The sequence below is a fragment of the Sander lucioperca genome, chromosome 12, assembly GCF_008315115.2.
Source record: "Sander lucioperca isolate FBNREF2018 chromosome 12, SLUC_FBN_1.2, whole genome shotgun sequence".
Classification (NCBI taxonomy): Eukaryota; Metazoa; Chordata; class Actinopteri; order Perciformes; family Percidae; genus Sander; species Sander lucioperca.
This window is the reverse complement of record NC_050184.1, coordinates 9,149,148-9,172,568: the sequence shown is the minus strand read 5'-3', so window position 1 is coordinate 9,172,568 and position 23,421 is coordinate 9,149,148. Positions and strand designations below refer to the sequence as shown.

The following is a 23,421-nucleotide window of genomic DNA, read 5'->3' as shown; positions in this document are numbered from 1 at the left end:
AGCATCTGTCTGTATATCTGTCAATCTGTCGTATGGATTCTTCTCCACTAATGCACAGACAAATCAACACACACACATTATAATAAATATGAAGACGTGGAGTGGCTCACACACCTCCTGTCAAACGTAATTGCTTCTACTTCAGCACCTTCCAAACGCACATACTGTACATGCAAAACAAAAAGCTATATTAAAACCTGTTTCCAGCACATGAATGAATTACATACAGCCTGTACATAACACACAATATGCACCCATCGATTAAAACCACAATCCCTACCATTTACACAACATGCAGCACATGCTTCTATTCTTAAAGTGAATTGTATACAATGGGAGCCTGGCATTTCTGTAACATGTGTGTGTGTGTGTGTGTGTGTGTGTGTGTGTGTGTGTGTGTGTGTGTGTGTGTGTGTGTGTGTGTGTGTGTGTGTGTGTGTGTGTGTGTGTGTGTGTGTACACATGTCGCTTTCTCATCATCTGTAGGTCCAGACAGTGCTACAGGGTTCCCCACTTCCTTCCACTTCACTGAGCCCCCACCCCCTAATACATTAACACACACACACACAAACAGTCTCATGGCCAGTTTCTCAGACACAAAGGAATATTAATGTACAGTACATTGTCTCATTATATATTTTTTAAAGGATCAGTACATCAAAATTAGAATTTGGGACCACACCAATACTGAGAGAAGTAGATAGATAAGATATTGCACTTCTGGATATGAGCATGGACATGAGGATATATGCATATAAATAAATAAAAGCTTAGAAAACAGCAAACGTGGTGACAAACTGTTTATTTGCCTTAACAACACACTCCTTTAAGGTTAATTTGGATTCAACTTGAACTTTAAAATAAACTCCAAGTAGAAAAAAAGCACAGAATTCCATTAATTAATCACCATTTTTTATTATGTACACAATATAGAATTTAACATTGTTAAATAGTGTAAAAGCTCAAATTTATAGTTTGGACACTGAACTTTCTCTTAATTCTGTAACTAAAAGACTTACTAGACATCTAAATTAAAACGTAAACATTACTGTGTGTTTGTGCATGTGTATTCAAGCCTGAATGAGAAGCTTGTCTCCCACATGAAAAAGCACTTAAGCAGTGTAAACACACGCTGTGGAAGAAAAAGTGTTCAACCTGTTTAACAGCATCAAATATTCAGTAGGTAAAATAACTACACTTCGTCTGAGGAACATCATCTTCAGAGGTTGTATTAAAGTAAAAGGAACAGGCAAGTTGAAACTTGCAATTCCCCTTAGTTACTGAAAGCTCTTTATAATGTTTAATGGAGAATTGAACCGATTTTCATTTTCATCGTCGCATTTTATTCTTTTCCACTATGGGGCTGTTCTGTGTGAGATGCTTCTCTCTCACTTTACCCCTCCTCCTCCTCACCCCATCTGTCACACCCAGTCAGTCAGCCTCACCCTTCCCCTTTAGCTCCTGTACTCATCGCCGCAGTCCCCGATGAGCGCCGTGAGGTCCCTGGAGCGTTGTGTCACTGCTTCGATGGCGGCAAGATCTTCCCCCGTCAGTTTCAGGTCAGGACTGCAGCTACGCAGACTGTCACTGATGTGTTGCCCCGCCCCTGCGACGCCTAGCCGACAGCCCACAATGACCCCACCCACCGCGGGGCGATCCAGCACATAACGTGTTGCCACGCTGGCCACTGAGCAGTCGTGTCTCCTGGCAGCCGTCTCCAAAGCGACAAGAAGGTCCTGGAAAAGGCTCCAGCCACCCCAAGAGTCGATCATGTTCTTGTACTTCGAGAGGGAGGCGGTGTAGAGCTCCGCCCTGGAATTAGGCTCTGCCTTCCCCAGATAACGCTCTGAGAGTAGACCGCCAGCTGAGAGAGGACAGTGATGGAGGAAAAAGAATGGGGAGAGGGATGGAGGAGAGAGGCAGACAAAGGAGTTAAAAAAGAAGTCGGGGAGGAGGGATACAGGACTGAGGGAAAGGAGAAGTGGGAGGAGGCGCCAGGGATAAAGGGATGGAGGAAGAGAATAGATGAGATGGAAAAGGGCAGTGAGGAGGAGGAGGAGGGTGAAGCAAGAGAAGGTGGAGAGGAAAAACAAGAAGGGAGGGGAGAGAGGCCATAGATGGAGACCACTGAGGTCAGGAGGAGAATGGGATGCAGAGATGGAGGGAGAGGAAGGAGTAACAATGATAAGAAGAGAGGATGTGTCGTCATGTCGACTGACTCCATTTTAGAAACCCACCATTTTACATTTTTACACCGAGATGGTAAATGTGCTGCTTGCATCATTAAACATGAAGTAAACCTTTGTAATTACCCTACTGGAGCGGTATTATTCATGGATCTAAGTAAATGCAAATGCTAAAAAAAAAACGATATACAATGACTGGATATAAATTGTAATGTGTAAACAGTATCTCACCCAGAGTGCCATAAGTGAGGAGCTGAATGTTGTTAGCCAGACAGAACTGCTCCATCTTGGCTACAGGTCGCTGGTCAATCAAAGAGTACTGAACCTGCATGGCAGACACATTAAATACATGCTTAATAGATGCACTGAAGAAGAGTCAGATAGTATTTTACATGCAGGTGGAAGCGTTACCTGGTTGCTTGAGATGCGGATGCCTCTGTTGGTGATCTCCTCCAGTCTCTGTGTGTCAAAGTTAGTAAGGGTGAGCTCTCCTGAGGAAAAAGGAAAAAACAGGTTAAAGTCTTCTCAGAAAAGAAAATTCAAGATCCCAGAAAAACAGGAATGTACAACAAGAAACAGATCCACTTTCCCTTTTTTGACACTTTGGACATACTATACATACTGTATTCCCTTCAGAGAATATGTGTGAATCTTTATAGGTGTGTGTGATGACTATTTTTTTTCCAGTCTGCTGCTCATATTGATATTCAGGAGTTAAGAAATTATCTAATAACGACATATTCGTCCAAATAACATTTTAGGTGCAAACCTTTAAATTTCCTTATGATTTGATCATAGATTATTTATTTTATTTATTTACCTTTATTTAACCAGGAAGAGACTCATTGAGATTAAAAATCTCTTTTTCAAGAGTGTCCTGGCCAAGACAGGCAGCAGTACAACCACACATACATATAAACACAAAATACACAAAAAACATTGAAAACATAAACCAACTGAAAAAGCAAATCCCTCAAAGTGAGCCCGAATCCTAAACACATCAGGCAAAACATCTACAGCCAGACGTGGCTGCCTCCAAGTCAATCAACATCCTCTTAAATGTGACGAATGACACCAGCTCATTAAGTTTCATGGATTTCTGTAACTAAAATAGCCTTGTATATGAAGATATGCCAGTGTTGAAGTCTCCGTGTTGATAGAGAAGGCCATCCAACACGTTCATACAGTTCACAATGATGAGTGAGGGCTTTAAAACCAGTGATGAACCTCAGAGATCCATGGTATACAGTGTACAGTGCATGTAAACTTTGAGACGAAGCATGCATGTATAAAACATCACCATAGTAAGCAACCAGCCTCTCTCTCTACATTCAAACGAAAGGCAGGATTTGATTCTGAAATAAAACCCTAGTTTAAGTTTTAATCTTTTTGCTAGCTGCTGAATATGAAGGGTAAAACAAAGAGATTCATCTATTAAAATACCAAGATATCTGTAGGTACTTAGAAACACATTCAATCTTCGTACCCTGGGAAGTGAGGTGAACAGGATAGCACAGTAAACCTAATTAGAAAATTAAATTATTGTAAATAAATAAAATAAATAAAAAAACTAAATATATCAAACTTGAAAACCATTTCCAGGTCAAGAATGAACTCCTCTCAAATAAACATAACATGCAGCCTGTAAAACATGAATATATTGCAATTTCCAAACAAACTGTATATCTGTGATATTGGTCATATTTATTTGTTTCTTTTCCCCTGTTTATCTGTACATGTTTACAGTATGTATTGTGTACTTCAGCGTACATACGTATAAGTCCCTGCAGTCTGCTGCAGAACCATCATAGTTTAGTACACATGAAACCACAAATAAATGGGATTATTTGTGATGTGAATTGTTTTCTCATAAAACTAAGCATATGGAGGGAATCATTTAAGGGGACTCATCACCAGCACAATTTCTATGCAGCTTTACATTTTTTAAGATTTGATGTCCGTGTTCTTTATAAAGACACACACCGCTCTCTAGTGGATAAAACTATTCTAACTGTAAAACACGGCAGACTGAGTGCGGGTGTCACTCTTGTCTCGACACATCAGTCAGCGGATTACCTTGCGGTCCATTGGTCCTGGTCTTGGCACGTATTTGGTCAGACTCTGCAGAGCTGGGATGTCTTTCCCAGACGATTTGCACTTCTACAGATGAGACAAAGAGTCATACAAATTATAATTATAAAACAAACATTCTTATTGGGTTATGTCTTGTTTCTGTAGCTTGCACTGATTGGAATCTATTATAACCATATGCTAAATATCTTGCAAATTATTACATACAGCACAATAGTTTTTTTGTGGTTTTGTACTGCTAAAAGGATGCAGGAGGTAATAATTGTCTGTTGATTAGTTAATTGTAAATAGCCTGGAAAGCATGTGCAGTAAGAGAAAACATGAGACAGAGAGAAAAGCTGGTTGGAAGAGAGAAGAGCTCTCCGTATCTGAGACCACGATCGATACCATTAGACTGTCAGCCACAAAAACTCTGATCTGAGCCACTCTCTGTGTGTGTGTGTGTGTGTGTGTGTGTGTGTGTGTGTGTGTGTGTGTGTGTGTGTGTGTGTGTGTGAAAAAAGGCAGAGAAAGCATTAGCTACTTTTCAAGCTTCTGTTTGAGTGCACGTGTGAGAACATTTCTTAATGTGTGTTTTGAGTATCTGCAGCTCTGTGGAGAACACCGACGCTAATAGCTGGATTGACAAATCAATAACCAGGCAGGACTGAATTTACAGGATCATACAGTATGAATGACAACTGTGTCCATCACACTTTCCTCATTTTGTTTTTTGCAACAAGCAGCCTGTTTTCTCTTTGAATCTGTCTCTTGCTTCCTTTCTGTCTCTTTCTTGTAAATGACACGCTCCGCTGACATCAATCTACAACAGTACATTAGCTCCCTCTTGTGTTTGAGGCAGCACAATCAGGCAAAAAATTTAAAAATAAATAAATCAGGCAAGATGTGGCGTCACCACAACTCACTGTGAGACCCCTGAGATAATTCCAGTTATCAATTAAACTTTAATTGGAGATGCTGTTTTAAACTACAGCATCTCCAGCATCATGTCATGCAAATTTTGGTCATAGACTAGCAGGCCAGTTACACTTCAACAGACGTGAATGTATCTATTAGCTTATATAAGGATTCTTTTTTTCAACCCATTGAGGAGGATTAATCCCACATTTTTAAACAATAAATCAATAAATTAGATATGGTACAAATTTGTCTTGTCAGGGACCTTTGTTAGTTAAATTTAGTTAAATAGCTTTCACCAACAATACATTTTATTTTGAATTTGAATAATTTGTTATTAATGTGTTGTTGGATTGTTTAATTCATTATTATTATTCATGTGAATATGTTTAAATGTTTTTCCATGTTTTGTGCCTGAGGACCACCTTAAAAATGAGATGGTGCATCTCAAGGAGTTTATTCTCTAATTTAAATTTTGAAATCCTCACAAACAAGCTGCATAACATGAATCAAAGTAAATTATTATTATTGCAATATTACGGTCATCTTTGCCACTTTATCGTCCCTTATAATGTCATGTATGTGAAAGAGGGATTGTGTGTGTGTGTGTGTGTGTGTGTGTGTGTGTGTATACCTGGCTGTTGAACTGTCCAAATATCTCCTCTGCAGGCCCATAAATGTCTGCCATGTCAAATGTGGTCAGACCAGCGTCTACATAGACCTGCATGGCCTCAACTGGAGAGACAAGAGGGAAACATTTCTAGATTAAATGTCTTTCTATATTCCAGCAGTTACGTTACCAAGAGAGAGAGTGGTTTAAAAATCACAATGTTGCACTACTAGCATGTGCAAATTATTTGTAGTGTGTTTGAATATACTCTATACGTTCTGACTACAAATTGTTGACAGGCTGTAGCACATGACACATGTCCCACATGTGTCCCTAAAGTAACTATCCATGAGTTTCCACAGTCAAAGCTAAAAATGTATTTCTTTCCCGTTATCACAATTGCTTTTCTGAACTGACACACCCGGGTTTCACAAGGGCTACATGATGTCTTTATCAGATGATTAGATTTCTATTAAAGTACATCTGAACAAGTACAGGACATGTTTTCTATTCCAAGCTAAATCATTTTTAGTTTCCAATTCGTTCGCAATATTTCCACGATATTGTTTACCTGCTTTGGCATGATCTACCGCTCCGTGCGACCCGGACACCTGCCACATCCCGTTCAGCAGCCGGCAGATCTCCAGGCCACCGGCCAGTCTCACTTTGGGCACCGGGGACATGCTGATGTTAGTGCCGGGGAAGAAGCTGCTGGAAGTGGCCTGCGGTTTGAACACAGCTACACAATAGAGTTCTTTCTTTCACGGTAGATAAAAGTAAAATCATTTGAAGTTGTTTTGCTTTTCGCATCATTGTCGATAGAGGGTTGTCAGTCAACTCAATAAATGCATCAACCTGTTTAATACGGAATATATAAACATTAAAATCAGCTATGCAAATCACTCACTTTACGTTTCCTACAAGACGTCTCTGAACCACCTCCAGGAAAAACCAGACTACAGGTCACAAAAAAGTCTAAAAGTTACTAAACATTTTTGAATGGCTGAGTTACAAAAGCCGTTGATATGGTTTCAACCTGCTGGAGAAAACAGCTGATTCTGTTTAGCCGGAAATAAACTTGTTCTTCAGCACGCTTGCTGCTGGTTGGCTGCCCCCTACTGGATAAAAACTGTCCCTTTTCTGGAGAAACACATAACACCTGACCCTGTTTCTGAAGAAAAACTCTTTTTAGAAAATCAAGCAATAATTAAACGGAGACGTGATACAGGGAAAAATAATCTTTACTTTTACCGTTACATTCACCACATTAATAGAGCCCTCTATTGTAGAGCGTTCTCTGCAGACAACATGCTGTAGCAGTCCCAGTTTACATTTCTTATCACTCCACTGTTGCTGCCTTTTTCTTCTTCTTCCTCTTCCTCTTCCTCTTCTTTTTGCCAGGTGTACAGTCAGCCTGTTCTGCTGCAGGTGTCGGTTTGTCCTCCGTCTCTGAAGTGTCAGACTCTTCTTCTGAAGCTGCAGTTCTCTTCTGGCAGGTGGACGGGCTGAGTGGTGTCGTCTCCGGCTCGCTGTGACAGAGCAGACGGCTAAAGTCAACCTCTTCTCATTTCAGAATGAAATCTTTTCTCATCTGTATTAAAAGCTTCTCTAAAACCTGTAACATTTTATTTAGTTTGTGCTAATAAAGTTGTGTGATATTTAACTGTAAGAAAAACATATTGTGACTATAGTCATTGACTGAATAACAACTTTCAGGAACTGTGAAAGCGTCTACTGTAATTTTATATTATTACAGATTTCAGATAACTGCAGACCATTTCATACTCAAAATTGTAACAAAAAAAAAAAAAAGAAACATTTGCACAAAATATACAGTCAAATCCTTCTTTACAAATTCTCCATTGATTGTGACAGGATGGTGACTGAAGCACAGAGAAATCATACACCAAAAACAAATGGCTAAATTGAATGCGGATTAGGGATGCCCCGAATCATTTTCCAAATTGCTGCATGAATGGCTTTGGCTCGTGGGTGATCTGAGGCCCACTGTTTGTTCGGTGTAGGGCAAGCAAAGCTGGTAATGGTCGTCTGGTTAACAAGTTTTTAGCTGTGACTGTCCTACCTTTGCCGTACCTGAAGTTGCTGCATTTTGGCTGCTGTCTGTCGATTCCTTCATGCACAACTAGTATTCTTTCAGATGTTTCATACGCAAATGTTTTAACAGCGGCGATGTTGTCTATTGTTTAGGGTCCTTACCACCACGAGACAAATCGCGCATTGCAAATTGAACATGTAGCTGGACTTGAATCGCCTTCTTTTGACTCAAAGTACTGCCACACAACACTTTGTCTGCTCACGAGTTCCATTTTCACTTTCTCACAGCCTGCTGCATTGAACGGTCCACCTATGTAAACACCTTCCCGTAATCAACGTCATTACGTCGACCAGCGTAGTGCAAGCATAGGGTTCGGTTTGGTGGAAAAAATTTTAACCCCGTCAAAAAGCCCAATATTCGGCCGAATCTGAAGCCAAATCCTGGATTTGGTGCATCCCTGATATGAACGAATGCACAAAATATGCAGTCTAGATCATTTCCGTTTTACAAATTACAGGCGTTAAAGCAGCATTATAATTTACAGACGTGACACATTAGCATGTAAATAAACCTGAGTGTCCCTTGGAATCACTAATCCTGAGCAAATATGACTTAATTACAGTATTAATCTAAACTATAACAACAGGATTTAAAACTTTGTTTTGTGTTACATGACACCCCCGTATTTACCTTATTTGAACCGCTGGCTCCTGCTTCTTCTCCACAGCCTCGCTGTACTTCTCCAGCAGAGCCACGAAGAAGCCGTGTGTGCGGGTCTTGGCGGTGCTGGCACGCAGACACTTAGTGAGCGGCTCCAGGCCTCGTTCAGGCCACTGAGCCATCAGAGGAGCCAACCTGGAGGAGAAAACACACATTCAGGGAACCGTTCCATAGAAATTGAATCCTGAAGTCAGGCACTGAGAGCTGGTTCCATATCTTCAAACTGCCACAGTTTCACTTAAATCATTAGATTAATGGCAGAGTGGAGAGTCAAACAGTACATTTCAAAATCAGGGGAAGGATGCAAATGCTCCAAAGTAAATGACCAAGAGAGCCAATACAAAAGAATACTGGGAAAAGCACATGCTCAAATAGTTGCCGGTACAAAACCATCACTAGGTTTGTTGTGAGTTTGTGTGAGTGAGTAAAAGTGGACCGTTGCTACCTGAAGTCGGGGTTCTGCTGCAGACAGGCCGTTACGACCTCCTCGTTCTCCTGGCTGTGGATGGAGCAGGTGGAGTAGACCAGGCGCTTCAGGCGAGGGAACTTGAGGCCGTGGTTTAGGCACCTCAGCTGGAAGGAGGCCAAGGAGGCCAGACGAGCCTGATCCTTCTCCTGGTCAGCAGAGGACACATCGCCCCGGAGACACACCATACCTGGACCCAACACACACAGATTATAGAAATTATATTGAAATCCTTATTTGTTTGTATAGCATACCTGCAAACTCGGAAGGGCTGAAAAAGGTGACACATCTCCATATCTCTATCTCGGAAACACACACAGGAATAGCGGATTACTTTACCTGATCCGCTGCAGGATGGATCCAGCAGGATATACTCAACATCTTTAAACTGCGGGCTGTAAGGATCCACCTTCAGGAAGTCCTGGTTGGCCAGCTGCTGACAGGTGACCCCGGCTCGGAGCAGGAGAGTGGACATGGTGGCCAGACGCTTGGCATCCAAATCGTAGGCAAACAGCTTGCCCTTGTTCTTCATGATGGCTGCCAGGTGGCTGGATTTGTTGCCGGGGGCGGCACAGGCATCGATAACATGGCAGCCAGGTGGGGGGTTGAGGAGGTAAGCGGGGAGGCAGCTGGCTTTGTCCTGCAGAATGATGTGGCCGGCCTTGTACAGGAAGTGGTCATGGAAGTCAGTTTTAGGAGAGAAGACCAGCAGCTCTGGCAGATGCTGGTCCATCACAAAGTGTTTCTCCTTCAGGGTTAAGTCATCAAGCCTGGAGGCCTGTCCCAGGTAGGAGAAGCCCTCCCTCTTTAGATAGTCCACAGTATCCTCCACGGTGGTCTTCAGGGTGTTCACACGCACATACCTGGGCAGCTTATTCCCGACGAGCTGCTGGACGCTGGCCGGGAGAAGGCCCTCATTGCTGCTGACTTTCTGCTTCACCTTCATGCGGGCCAGCGCCGCCTGCAGTCTGGAGCGATGCTTCATCATCAAGGTTTTCCAAGAGCCGCCGCACTTCAGTCCCTGGCCCATCAGCAGGTCGTACACCAGCACTTTGGCCAAGTGAATCCTTATCTTGGTGTGTTTGAGCAGCTTGGTGGACTCGATGATCTCCTCCAGGATAGAGGAAAACTTCTGGGTCTCACAAACCAGAGCGAACAGCTGTTTAATGTTCGCAAATTTGCTGTCGTAAACCAGAGTTTTCACAGCGCCCTGCTTCATCTCGGCTTTCTCCAGGATCTCAGCGGCTTTTAGGTACAGAGCCATGGCGAAAATAACTCAAACGTTAGCTAGTTAGCTAACGAGCCAAACTACTTCTCTACTTAATCCGCTACTTTGGGGTGTAGTTCTTTTGACAACTTGCCTGACACATCCCTCGTCCAGCCGGAGTTCCCTCTTCTCTGAGCGGGAACAACAAGAGTCTTTGTTTGTTCGTATTAAGGTTTTATAAAAGCAGCTTCGGGATTACTTTTCCACCATGCACATGGCAGAGGAAGGAAGGCTCATGATACCGGAAGTACTAGTACTGACGTATTAGGTCTGTTCAGCCAATCACTGATGACAACTGAAAGATAACTTATTTGGGCACTTTAACTGTCTTTTAATCACTCATAAAACACATCTTATTTTTATAAACGTTAAATTAAATTTTCAAAACATTTGTATAATGTTTGAATGTGCATGTCAGTGCAACTATATTTACAACTATCAGTCTGATCTATTTTGATTTCCAAAAGCAATCTTGGTTTTAAAATAGATCGGTTTTTATTGGTACATTTATCCATTTTCCTAATCCTTTCAGTCTGGGGTGCTCGGGATAAATTACCTTAAATGCTAGCCATCCTTCCTCCCTAGAGTGACTGTTCCCAGCTGATTATGGTATTAGTCATGTTCCAACCCAGATAGTACTCTAAGAATACACAAATGGATGTAAAAACTGTGGGCCACAGGAACAGGAAATTGTTGAGAAAGTAGCTTTATTCTTTAATACAAGTTCATTCTCTGGATATTTCCATGAAGAGACATACGAGGTCAAAGGACTCAAGTTCACACTGGTGTTTATTACAATATGAACAATCATCACTGCAAGAAAATCAGTTGGCAGCTGTCATTGTGTGAACTTTACTTTGTTTAAAAGTCTACCAGTCCATTAATGTCAATGTAAGATGCAGAATGGCCCGTCCCATCAACCCCATCAGACATTACAATTCAGTTAAGAGCAAAAACAGTTGATCATCAAAGAGAAAACAATTCATTGTAGCAGTAGCATTGTAAAGTATCACTGAACAAAAACAAATGAAAAATATAAAATTGTAAAAACAGAAAAGAAAGAAAACTAAGAAAATAAAGGTGCATACTCTTATTTATTTAATTTGCTGCCAAGTGACCCAAAACAGTTAATCTGCACTTGCTGTACAGCATACAAAACAAATAAATTACAAGGGAAAAAAATGTGTTACAAAATGCAGTGTATTTTCTGGCACAAAATCTTTGCTAGAAAATATTCGCCACGTAAACGTTTTGCTTTAGGTACTGAAAAGCCATGCACCCACGCTGTGATTTACAGCTAAAAATATCACAGGCTGATGTTAAAGCTGTGATTGGTAGCACTTGTATTATTGTTTTTATTGTAACAGCTTTTAAACTGTTTCAATGGCATAAAAGTATAGCTGTGCATTGTGGTCTGCCAGTGTCTTTATTAATACTACCAGTAAGGGTCAGAAAGTCCAAAAATGACTAATCTTACACATTAGGAATTTGATCACAGATACTTCATTTTCTCCTTTGTGAGAAGTTAGCAGCAGCACAAGGTCTTCAGAGAATGCATGATCTAATGGCAGCTTAAATTAAACTTCGGATTGCATTTTTTACAATGTTGAATTATGCTCAAATATAACAAGTCCTTATTTTATATTGTTTTTGGAATGCTGTTCAGCAGCTTTGTGTGACAGGCAAAGATAATCTGCCTTTCACTCTCAATCCACTATCCACAGGGAAATTACATGTTTGTGCACTATGATGGTAGCCTGCTGGTTGCCATTGTGCTGCATCTTATTTCAACAAAAGAGATATTCTAAGTAGATTGCCCTCATTTTCCATATACTTTTAATATATTTTGCTCCTTTTGACTACCACTGCAAGGTTGAAATGATGCTAAATGCAGTTAGTTTGATCCAATGTTTGAAGAAATGTAATTGAAAGGGATGGTATCAATTGGTTGTGGAAGCAGAATAGGGTGTATGGCGAAGCCAAGTGTGGAGGTTCTTTGGGTGGTGGACAGAATAATCAGACCCAATTGTGACTTAACATATTAGTGTTTAGCGACCCCACTGGACTTTTTTACAGTCTTTGTCTTTAAAGAGTTTTTGTATAGAAGCAGTCTCTCTGTAGTGTGAGGTGGCAGGCGGTTCCTCTTGGCTCTTACAATACAAACTGCCATCGGACACAGCCGGTCAAAGCCCCCTGAGGTGGCCGGTACTGCCAGCAGCTTCTTGGCGATGCCCTGCAGCAGGGGGAACCGATTTGCAGACTTCCAATACAACACACTGGAGTTGCTTTCCCACAGTGGTTCTGATAGGTACACATCAAGCTCTGCTGTCTTCATGGTCTTTGCAGGCGGTTGGAGGAAATTAAAGATGGACTTGCGCTTGAGGTTGTTTCCGCTGACTCCGTCGCAGTTGTCATCTGAGCTGCCACCTGATGTCTCCATCAAGGTGTTGTCTTGGCTCTCCTTTTCGCCATCCTGCTCCTTCAACTCATTGCTTGTCTGGTCTTTATCTCCCTCTACAGAGGGAGATGTTGAGGGCTTCATGCTTTCTAATATGGATTCAACGATGGTGCGAGCCTGATACTTTGACGGGGGTGTTAGGAAACCTGTCTGGTCCTCCAGTTTGGCATCAGGAAATGGCTGGGGAAAAAAAACAACATTCAAGCAAGGATGAGAGTTCTGATTCTGAGTTTAGATAGGTATGATGCATATTTTTGTCTTTTATGTACTCAGAGATGTAACACAGAGCTCAATATAAACAGAGCTCTACAACAATTAATATAAAATGGGTATAAGATGCCATTTTATGCAATTTTGCAGCGTACCTTTTACATTTTCAGCTCTGTTACGGTGTTTAACAGGAATTTAAAATCTAGTTTGAAAACTGAAAATTGTAGTTGCTTTAAAGTAGGACTGACTTGCTCTGTGGTTGCAAAATGTAATAAAATAACAGCAATGTGTCGGTCCTAATTTAATACCTGCAGTTTGATCCTGGGATCCAGCACGGCAGCTAGTATCATGTCCTTCTGGTGAATCAGGGACTGGAAGTGTGTGTGGAGGCCTGTGCGCAGGGCCTTGTTAAAGTGGGTGTAGTTGGTGACAAGGCTCTCCAAGGTCTTATCAAGGCCAATGAGGGAAGGTGTGATGAAAGAGATGGTCACTCCATTTCCTTGCAGGACCTAGGTTAGAAGAGTCAAAAAGGAAATGTTCTCACATAATCTTCTAATAATACCATCTCTTCTAACAATACTATAATACTGTATTTCCATAAATGTATGAAATATTTCTAGAGGGGTTAACAAAAAAATAAGTCTCTAATCCTCTCATCCAGGCTCAATGTACAACTGACAAATTAACAGCGCTGCAACATTAATGGTTTAATGTTTTTGTTTGCTTTGTTTCAGTAATTAAAAGTGCCCACTCAGAACAAATGTCTGCCAACCGCCAATACTGTATTTATAACCACATAAGCCAATAATAAGTTTTCTTCAAGAACATGTAGCGGACGTCAGCTAAAGTGCATAAATATTAATGGTAGTTTCAATGTCTATTACTTGGAGTGATGACAATTCTGTTTATATTTCTTCTTGATTAGTTCATTATTTGCCACACTAAATCTGGTCAGAAAAAAAAAAAACTAATACAAGAAAATCAAGACAATTTGGAAAGTAGAAATAGAAGTGGTTGGTGTCCAAAAGACTCAGAACATATTCGGGTTTAAAAGAAACTCTCATCTCTTATACAGTGAGGAAAATAAGTATTTGAACACCCTGCTATTTTGCAAGTTCTCCCACTTAGAAATCATGGAGGGGTCTGAAATTGTCATCGTAGGTGCATGTCCACTGTGAGAGACATAATCTAAAAAAAAATCCAGAAATCACAATGTATGATTTTTTAACTATTTATTTGTATGATACAGCTGCAAATAAGTATTTGAACACCTGAGAAAATCAATGTTAATATTTGGTACAGTAGCCTTTGTTTGCAATTACAGAGGTCAAACGTTTCCTGTAGTTTTTCACCAGGTTTGCACACACTGCAGGAGGGATTTTGGCCCACTCCTCCACACAGATCTTCTCTAGATCAGTCAGGTTTCTGGGCTGTCGCTGAGAAACACGGAGTTTGAGCTCCCTCCAAAGATTCTCTATTGGGTTTAGGTCTGGAGACTGGCTAGGCCACGCCAGAACCTTGATATGCTTCTTACAGAGCCACTCCTTGGTTATCCCGGCTGTGTGCTTCAGGTCATTGTCATGTTGGAAGACCCAGCCTCGACCCATCTTCAATGCTCTAACTGAGGGAAGGAGGTTGTTCCCCAAAATCTCGCAATACATGGCCCCGGTCATCCTCTCCTTAATACAGTGCAGTCGCCCTGTCCCATGTGCAGAAAAACACCCCCAAAGCATGATGCTACCACCCCCATGCTTCACAGTAGGGATGGTGTTCTTGGGATGGTACTCATCATTCTTCTTCCTCCAAACACGGCTAGTGGAATTATGACCAAAAAGTTCTATTTTGGTCTCATCTGACCACATGACTTCCTCCCATGACTCCTCTGGATTATCCAAACGGTCATTGGCAAACTTAAGACGGGCCTTGACATGTGCTGGTTTAAGCAGGGGAACCTTCCGTGCCATGCATGATTTCAAACCATGACGTCTTAGTGTATTACCAACAGTAACCTTGGAAACGGTGGTCCCAGCTCTTTTCAGGTCATTGACCAGCTCCTCCCGTGTAGTTCTGGGCTGATTTCTCACCTTTCTTAGGATCATTGAGACCCCACGAGGTGAGATCTTGCATGGAGCCCCAGTCCGAGGGAGATTGACAGTCATGTTTAGCTTCTTCCATTTTCTAATGATTGCTCCAATAGTGGACCTTTTTTCACCAAGCTGCTTGGCAATTTCCCCGTAGCCCTTTCCAGCCTTGTGGAGGTGTACAATTTTGTCTCTAGTGTCTTTGGACAGCTCTTTGGTCTTGGCCATGTTAGTAGTTGGATTCTTACTGATTGTATGGGGTGGACAGATGTCTTTATGCAGCTAACGACCTCAAACAGGGGCATCTAATTTAGGATAATAAATGGAGTGGAGGTGGACATTTTAAAGGCAGACTAACAGGTCTTTGAGGGTCAGAATTCTAGCTGATAGACAGGTGTTCAAATACTTATTTGCAGCTGTATCATACAAATAAATAGTTAAAAAATCATATATTGTGATTTCTGGATTTGTTTTTTTTAGATTATGTCTCTCACAGTGGACATGCACCTACGATGACAATTTCAGACCCCTCCATGATTTCTAAGTGGGAGAACTTGCAAAATAGCAGGGTGTTCAAATACTTATTTTCCTCACTGTATGTGATCTTTGAAAAACATTATAATCCACTACATCCATTTAATGAACTATCACTTTTTTACCTGCAAGGCCTCCTCAAAGGGCTCAAGGAGACCCAGGATATCAATCACTTGCTCCCTCTTGGCCATGACCAGAGGCGGGGCGCTGGCTGTGTTGTTAGCCTCGATGCGTGCCTGGGCTAGGAGAGCCATGATGGCGCTCCAGGCAGACTCCTGCACCATACGCCGTAAAGATAGCATCATGGAGTTCCAGCGACAGTTACTGGAGGACGGGCACAGAGACACGTTGCACTCCTTCAACAAGACCTAAACATGAAATGATATGAACAAAAATTGTATTATCAGACCACAATTGAACAATTTATAAATGTATAACTATGATGTTAATTAGCTGTACCTCAGCTGTGCCTCATCTTTGGGCGTAAAATCTATAAAATCTAAAAAAAAAAAAAAACCTGCTTATTTGAATTATATGCCTTTGCAAAAATAATATAATACAAAGTAAAATAAACTTCCAAATCAGTTGTAATTTCTCCTACCTCGCTCCAGTAGGCACTGCTCCTAAAAAAAGCCACCACGTTGTGGACCTGCAAGAGCAGATTTTCCACAACCCTTGAGTTCTTCAGTGCCTCCTTAATCACGAGTTGCAATGTGTGGGCCACACAGGTGGTCCTGGTCCCAATCTGTAGCTCTGAAAAGGGGGACTCTATTTCAGACATCTGGTCTGACAGAAATGCCACCATCTCATCTCCATCTGGTTCTCCCCTGTTGGATGAGCACATGATCTTGTAGTCGCAGAACAAATTGTTCCCAGCCAGGGCTTCTTTGGCCTGGTTGGTGAGGACGTAGCCGATGCTGTGAGGAAAGATGCCATAGCTTAGCAGCACACCTTCAAGCTCCCTGGCAACAGCGGTGCTGAGGTTTTTGTGGCTGAGGTGGCGGAAGGCCACAATTGGACGGCGGATCTGCCAGGAATCACTGACAAAGTGAAGCTGCACGATGACAATGGGTTCCTCCACTGGATGGGATTGATCCCCTGCCCAGAGGTCAAAGGTGACATGAATGGCGTTCTCACCCTCTTTGGTTTTGGCAAGGCAGGCTTTAAGGTCCCGGATGAGCTGAGGCTTGATGGTTCTCTCCACTTCATCGTAGAGCTGTAGGCCCATGACACGCTGGGATAGCTTGTGGCATTCAGGGCTGATGGTACTCATGAATGACCTGAAGCCTGCACCTTCAACAAAACTGTTGGGAACAAAGTGAAGGTAAATTAGTATGGGACCTAGACTAGTGGTTGGATGTCCAATTGGTATACCAGGCTTCATACGCATTTTAACCAATACTTTTCGGCAAATTTCCATGACTACGTATTCCTGAAAATGTCAGTCGACATTATACAATAAGAATAAAAATCTGTGTTAAAGTTTACCCTCAGAGGTTTAACAATAAAATGAATGACAATTTATGTGGTTCATAGTGAGATTCGTAATATCGCGCCCCGAATAGAACGTTGAGGTTAGGACGACGTGAAATACATTTATTAATCACATATTATTATGCTGTGTTAAAAAAAGAATTTCATGACTTTTCCAAAACTTTCTGGGTCTTTTTATGTTTCCAAAACCTTTCCAGGCCTGGAATTTGCATTTTTTTTTAATTCCATAACTTTTCCAGGTTTTTTCAGAACATATGAACCCTGTATACATACAGCATAGACAAGTGGCCTTCTGCTGCAGGTAATTCAAAGTCTGGTGACACATATTGATACCATCCAGGGAAGGTAGACTCATGAGAGTATTTATTTCACTTGGGGATTAGCAAACTTGAGGATTTTGACAACAACTTTGGACAACAACACAAGGACACTGTAACAGCTACTAGCGCTACAAGTCACCTGAGTGGCAGCATGTCTTCAGCGATCATCCGCAGTGCTGCATTGGCAAACTTTTTCTGGTCCATCGGCGCAGCTGCTAGTGCAGCGCCTGAGCTAGAGCTGGGACTGGAACTCGAACTGGGGGGAAAGGAGGGACTCATGGATGCTAAAGTCTGTGGAAGCAGAACGGCTGTCTTCTGCTTGATTTTCTGACACTCCTGCTTCTTTACTTTCTCTAGCCTGACCTGCAGCAAAGCAAAGAGTAGAAGAGTTAAACCAAGCTTGCAATGTGGGAATATCACTGAAGAAAATACATAAACATGAAGGAATTATTCTATGACAGTAATGCATCCATTACCACCTCTAAACATTGACAGTTAACTCCGGTGATTATTGGATTGACTTTGTTTGGGAGGTACTTAATAATAATTTGACTGCAAATTTTAACAATTTGAAACGTTGGAAAAAGCAAAAACAAACTGTAAAAAAAATGCTGTCGGGGTTAAGGGTTAAGTGTGTCTCCTTAGGTAAAAGTTTATAAGCAAACACAGGTGAGTCATAAAAGAAAATCATCATAGCATGCTTACCACTTTAGGAGTTACTGGTTCAGTGTCTAACACAACATCACACTTGAAGTCCACCTGTAACACAATACATAATGTGAATGCACAGTACAGTGTTTCCTCTAGGATCTTTTTCTCCTAGCGGCGGGGAGTGAGGCAGAGGGACCTCGGGGTGTGCTAGCTAGCTAATTCTTGTTTTATTTGTGGTCTAATCCCATATCGCTGTTTTCCAAGGTACTGTAGCAGTCATATTTTGCGGGACGTTTCCATGAGCTGTCGAAGTTTGTCACACTGCCTGAGGAGAAAATGCTATGCTGTTATTTATTTGGCTGTCATGACTTGGCAAGTGATTGACGTCCTGTCACTGTTACAGTTGTTCATCCTCAAAGTGAAGAGAAAGACTTCAGTGGAGCGGTGTCTTTGCTGCAATATATTATAAATTACACCAGAGCTTTTTTTTTTTCTTCTTTCATGTTAATGGCACATAATGATCAGATAGTATATTAGTATTGATTTCATATGTAGCAAGTAGCAATATCTTTGCATTTTTTAAATTGTAACCAACAAACATTTTACCTGCTACTGTATATCCCTACGATGCTTAATCAACTAGCATAATCTAATCTATTAACCATTTTTATTGCCTTCAAATTTGCTTACTGAGAAATCATTGAGAAATAAACATTTGTAAAAAAAAAAAAAAAAAAAAAAAAAAAAAAGTTGAAAATTTGTTGAAGCTGAAAATGATACACTTTATACAGTATGTGCTAAACTAAATAAGTAATGTACCTCTCCTTCCACAAACTGTTGAATATCAAGGGAAATGCTGTCAGCATCGTCTTTGTACAAGCCCAACTCTGCTTTACGTTTGATGGAGGAGTTCCAGTGATTTTTCACAGAATTGTCTGTTCTGCAAGAGGAATCGAAAATGTACATTAAAGGCTGATACCTTTTTACGTTCACACCCTTATTTTAAGAATAACAACCAAATAATGCATATGACTGCCCTTCATCGATATTCCTAAATTTCAGCAACTCAATCACAGCTAACCGACCCACCTTCCAGGGAGCAGCTTGGCAATCTCAGCCCACCGGTTTCCCAGAACAGTGTGGGCTTTGTAGATGATGAGGTCTTCTTCATTGGTCCAGGAGCTCTTTCTGACCACTGGGTCGAGGTGGTTGTGCCAGCGCTCACGACACTGTTTCCCCAACCGTCCCTTCAGGTGCCTGGCAATCAAAGACCAGTGTCTGGTGCCGTACTTGCCCACCAGCTCCACTATCTGTCCGGAGCAAATACATATGTGAACACGGGAGTGCAAAGTGAAATGGGACAACGTTAACTACAAACTGTGTTTAAGCCAAGTATGTATCAGATGTTCTGTGTAATTTCCCACCTTTTCATCTTCCTCTCTGGACCAGAAGCCCTTGACTAAATCAGGATCCAGGTGCTTTTTCCAGCGATGCATACAGTGAAATTCGGTCCGCCCCTGTCAAAGCAACAGACAGATTGTTTTGAAGTGGAAGAGTTGGATACTTGACCTTCCTATATTTTACTCAACTTTAAAATATTACACTGCTGATTAGGGATGTCCAGATCTGATCATGCGATCGGAAATCGGGCCCGATCACGTGGTTTCAGACTCGATCGGAATCGGACGTTACCTCCCGATCAGGACTCGGATATATATGTATAAATATATTCTCATTATTTTTTAACACATCTATAGTTATGCGGTGGCACAGAGTTAGACCCTTTTGACTCCAAACAGAAACAGCAACGCATGCGGCATGACATCACTTTGTTGCAGAGACGCTATTGATTAAATGCCGGCAAAGTAGAACATGGAAGCAGCTTCAAGCGGAAAGCGCGAGTATGTCTGCGGTCTGGAGGTATTATAAAGTTGAATTATTATAGAAGTATCGGATCGGGACTCGGTATCGGTCAAAATCAAATGACTCGGACTCGGACTCGAGGGCAAAAAAACCTGATCGGGACATCCCTACTGCTGATCCATTCATTCTCTCTCACTCGATAGATTTAGCCCCTGCTGAGTACTTACCGGTAAAAAACTGGCAATGGTTTTCCAATCTTTTTTCCCAAAGTTGCTGATCAGGATTTTGAGATTTTCATCCTGTACACAAGAAAAAAATCAGTTCAGATACAGTATAATTTAATGTGTGCTTTAAGGTCAACTTTCAGGTACAGGTTATCTTGAACAGTTTGTTACTTTTAACATGAGCTAACAAACAGACCAATTAACAGAAACCTATGTGACAAAAAAATGTTAAGCATCAGATTGCACATCTGCCCCAGTTGGCTCTTCCTGCTAGCATGCAGCATTACATTTTTGTAACTGACACTAATGTAATAAACTACTTGAAATTACAGTGTGTAGTTCCAGATAATATATTCACGTGAATGTCTAAATATACACATCAGGGTCAGAGTCTTCTTTTCATTCACCTCTTCCTGAGTCCATTTGACTTTACACTTGGAACCATCCTTCTTCTCTGCTGCGTCCGAGTCAGTGTCAATGCACATATTACTATCCCCATCTTCCTCCATGCTGCAACCACACAGATTGACCAGTAATTCAAACATGTATTAATGGACTTCAACACAAAGATATTATAAGAGTGAAAAGAAACAATAGATACCTCAGCATACAATGTGGACATTGATATGAACATATGGCATGGTTGATATGGGCTTTATAATGGTGCAGTTGAGTTTGAATGTCATTTTTAATCATTAAAACACTTGCAAACTAAATTTGTTTCACTTTGCTTTGGTGAAGCTTCAGAAGTTTCAGCTGCAGATGTAAAAACATGTCTGAACCTAATGTTTAGCTATCCCCTTAAAACAACAGCACACATGTCACTCTATTAAGTGTGTTTAAATGCTACATTTAAAGTGCCCAGGATTAAAGTTACTCATACACAGGAGTTACTCATAAGGAAGTACACAAGTATACACCTGCAATATCTGATGCAACAGTTCTGCCATAAGTTCTACCTTTACAAACTGGATAATCATGTTAATATTTTTAATTGTCACTGCCAGAGAGGTATTAATTTAACGTGTTTATTATTGAGGTTGAAGTCACTGCAATCTACTGAGAGCGAGGTGTTTCTAATGTTTTGCTTCCCCCCCATTTACAAATTGAAGCCAAGGGAAATAGAGTTGCCACAACTGTTTTGAAAACAGACATGCAAACTTGCATTGTTAACATAAAAAGTTACAAATAACATATAACTAGCTACTTTGTAACGGTTTATGTTGTTTCTTGTGTTAGGTGAACCGAAGACAAATCCTGGTGGACATTAAAGATCTAGCTATTTCCTTGTATACAGAACTTGTGTATTTCACTTCCCCGTCCTGAATGTTGTGCACCACAGCAGCGAGCTAACTGTCCACAGAAAAGTTGACATAGCTTCAAGTTAGTGGCTAACATTAGTTAGCTGCTTCAAACCAAACCAGTTACCTCGACATAAATATAAATCGCTCAGCTATACCTATATCTAAACAGTGCACTGGGCAACCGATTAATTAGTTAAAAAAATAGTGTTAAACTAATTAACTTACGTTACAAAGTGGCTGTAACTTCAGGCTAAGTTAGCTAACGGGGGTCCCATGAGCACGCTTGAGGAAACGTTGACTGAGCGTTGGCTGTTTCAGAAAGTAGAGCGCCTCTAGCTGCGCATGTACGCAAAAATGCACCATTTTTATCAGCGAAAATGAGGCGTTTGTGATAATTAGTGACTGTGATGGAGGGAGAAAGTTAACCTAGCTGACATGAACGTGGGGAAAACACAGAAATGCCTACCTAAATTTCAGATTTTGCAACTGCTTCTGGAATACAGCCGGGTCCAGCTTCCCCAGTTCACTACCATGATACAACAAAACACGGTCGTCTCACCCTCTCGTTGACACAATAAAGCAGTGCAACCACTTGATATAGTAACAGCTGTCACGATGGTTACATGTATTATTACAGCTGTGAGACATTTTCACCCTGCGCATAGCACACTCACACACACACACACACACACATACACATACTTTATTTTAATAGGCAACGTTAACAACCAGAAACGTTCATGTCTCCCACACTTACCCGCGCGACATCCCTCCTCTGCCTCTGCTTGTGATGCAAACTGGAGCTCAACTGCTGCTTGAATAGTTTAGCTAACAGCAACTAAAACAAACCGTCTTATGACAATGAATGAAAGCTCGAATAGCATACCCTGAATTAAATGTATTGTAATTATTAAAAAAAAAAACAGAAAGAGTACTCATGACGCTGTAGCCTATCGGTAGAAAATTACCCGGGAATGAAAACTAGGGGATGTGTTCAAGAACAACATGGCTACACGGCTAGACACACACTCCCCGGAAACGATCCATGTGAGCGACGGTTTAACCGACGCTAACGGCTAACGGCTGATGTTGTGCAGATGTTAGCTTGTACATTCAGGGGTTCTCTTAACATCAACAAAACAAATTTAATTTTAACTAACAATTTTAACAAATAACTAGCTAGTGGTCGTAAACGTTGTATTGACTCTTGTGTAAGGACAACACTAGTTTAGCATTAAAAACATGTAAACATGTTACACTTACCTTTTTACAAAATTACTGGTGGGTCACTTAGCTAGCTAAGTTAGCCTATTCTGCTAACGTTAGGCTACGAATCACAAACGTTTTCATCTAATCCAGCATCATTTTATTTACTTCAGCTTCATTTCTGATTTGTCTTCCCAAATAGTCTGCCAAAGGGCACTGCTATTTGTATTATAATGTATGAAGTCAAAGAGGCAACCTAGCTAGCGTTAGCTAAGTTGGAACATTACAGGCTTCTACAACCTAGCTAGCTACTTTGCCTGCATCCCTGCAGTCAACGGTGTTTGTTTCTAAGCAACTGTTGGTTCCTCACAGTTACCAGTGTTTCCAACACATTATGGCCATTCCATGTGCGAGAAAATAACATTTTTAAAATGGGTTTTGTTTCTGACATAAGGTAATGTGCACCTTATCACATTAAAGGTTTTCTTTATCCAAATCTAGTAAATTATAATTATGTTGCCCACCTAGCTAATGGTAATGAAATTTTGTGGGAAACTATATCTGTTACACACACTAGTGTATGTGTGTATTACGCAGCCTTGACTTCTGTTTATATTTTTATACATTCGATTCCATCAATGAATCAATCAGGTCATGTGTTGTGTTTCTCATTTTGACCACTAAGTGGGGCAGTTGTACAGTAATATAACTCTTCACCTGTCTATTTTCTTCCTACTGTTGAACCCGTTTTTCTGTTATGATTAATAATTGACCTGTTGTTCA

General features: G+C 41.1%; 3 protein-coding genes across 7 annotated transcripts; all 3 read right to left on the bottom strand.

The window, feature by feature from the left end:
* Positions 1 to 785: 785 nt before the first annotated feature.
* LOC116040923 lies at positions 786 to 6,887 on the bottom strand. Its single transcript, XM_036008069.1, has 9 exons — positions 6,692 to 6,887; positions 6,356 to 6,506; positions 5,809 to 5,909; positions 4,256 to 4,346; positions 4,170 to 4,197; positions 3,961 to 3,980; positions 2,598 to 2,677; positions 2,418 to 2,511; positions 786 to 1,864 (listed from the first exon to the last, which is right to left on the bottom strand). The coding sequence occupies exons 2-9, from the start codon at positions 6,465 to 6,467 to the stop codon at positions 1,455 to 1,457; spliced, it is 936 nt and encodes a 311-aa protein (XP_035863962.1). The 5' UTR covers positions 6,468 to 6,506; positions 6,692 to 6,887; the 3' UTR covers positions 786 to 1,454.
* A 120-nt stretch (positions 6,888 to 7,007) lies between these two features.
* Positions 7,008 to 10,558, bottom strand: nsun5 (NOP2/Sun RNA methyltransferase 5). Its single transcript, XM_031286452.2, has 4 exons — positions 9,366 to 10,558; positions 9,006 to 9,216; positions 8,531 to 8,695; positions 7,008 to 7,313 (listed from the first exon to the last, which is right to left on the bottom strand). The coding sequence occupies exons 1-4, from the start codon at positions 10,288 to 10,290 to the stop codon at positions 7,124 to 7,126; spliced, it is 1,491 nt and encodes a 496-aa protein (XP_031142312.1). The 5' UTR covers positions 10,291 to 10,558; the 3' UTR covers positions 7,008 to 7,123.
* A 425-nt stretch (positions 10,559 to 10,983) lies between these two features.
* On the bottom strand, positions 10,984 to 22,932 carry mybl2a (v-myb avian myeloblastosis viral oncogene homolog-like 2a). 5 transcript variants are annotated; one of them, XM_031286674.2, is made up of 13 exons: positions 22,190 to 22,513; positions 21,899 to 21,958; positions 20,536 to 20,638; positions 20,132 to 20,203; positions 19,466 to 19,558; positions 19,131 to 19,351; positions 18,861 to 18,981; positions 18,096 to 18,149; positions 17,530 to 17,753; positions 16,178 to 16,880; positions 15,702 to 15,944; positions 13,270 to 13,470; positions 10,984 to 12,931 (listed from the first exon to the last, which is right to left on the bottom strand). In XM_031286674.2, exons 1-13 carry the CDS (start codon positions 22,198 to 22,200, stop codon positions 12,335 to 12,337), a joined length of 2,703 nt encoding a protein of 900 aa, XP_031142534.1. In that variant the 5' UTR covers positions 22,201 to 22,513; the 3' UTR covers positions 10,984 to 12,334. The 5 variants fall into 5 exon arrangements, with proteins under 5 accessions (XP_031142534.1, XP_031142539.1, XP_031142535.1 ...); XM_031286679.2 differs by lacking the exons at positions 21,899 to 21,958; positions 22,190 to 22,513 and adding an exon at positions 22,696 to 22,932; XM_031286675.2 differs by lacking the exon at positions 21,899 to 21,958 and having other exon boundaries at positions 22,190 to 22,512.
* Between the last annotated feature and the right edge of the window lie 489 nt (positions 22,933 to 23,421).

What these genes read in the sequence shown, in the direction of transcription:
- LOC116040923 (XM_036008069.1), bottom strand. Translation starts at nt 6,467, where the DNA reads ATGTCCCCGGTGCCCAAAGTGAGACTGGCCGGTGGCCTGGAGATCTGC. An exon ending in AATGGACCGCAAGGTAATCC is followed by an intron (nt 4,198 to 4,255) that starts GCTGACTGATGT and finishes CGTGTTTTACAG; the next exon opens with TTAGAATAGTTTTATCCACT. An exon ending in CCTCACTTATGGCACTCTGG is followed by an intron (nt 1,865 to 2,417) that starts GTGAGATACTGT and finishes GTCCTCTCTCAG; the next exon opens with CTGGCGGTCTACTCTCAGAG.
- nsun5 (XM_031286452.2), bottom strand. Translation starts at nt 10,290, where the DNA reads ATGGCTCTGTACCTAAAAGCCGCTGAGATCCTGGAGAAAGCCGAGATG. An exon ending in CAGCAGAACCCCGACTTCAG is followed by an intron (nt 8,696 to 9,005) that starts GTAGCAACGGTC and finishes TTTCTCCTCCAG; the next exon opens with GTTGGCTCCTCTGATGGCTC. An exon ending in GAGCCAGCGGTTCAAATAAG is followed by an intron (nt 7,314 to 8,530) that starts GTAAATACGGGG and finishes GCTCTGTCACAG; the next exon opens with CGAGCCGGAGACGACACCAC.
- mybl2a (XM_031286674.2), bottom strand. An exon ending in TTGCAAAATCTGAAATTTAG is followed by an intron (nt 20,639 to 21,898) that starts GTAGGCATTTCT and finishes GTGTGGTTGCAG; the next exon opens with CATGGAGGAAGATGGGGATA. An exon ending in GCAGTGCCTACTGGAGCGAG is followed by an intron (nt 15,945 to 16,177) that starts GTAGGAGAAATT and finishes TTTCATGTTTAG; the next exon opens with GTCTTGTTGAAGGAGTGCAA.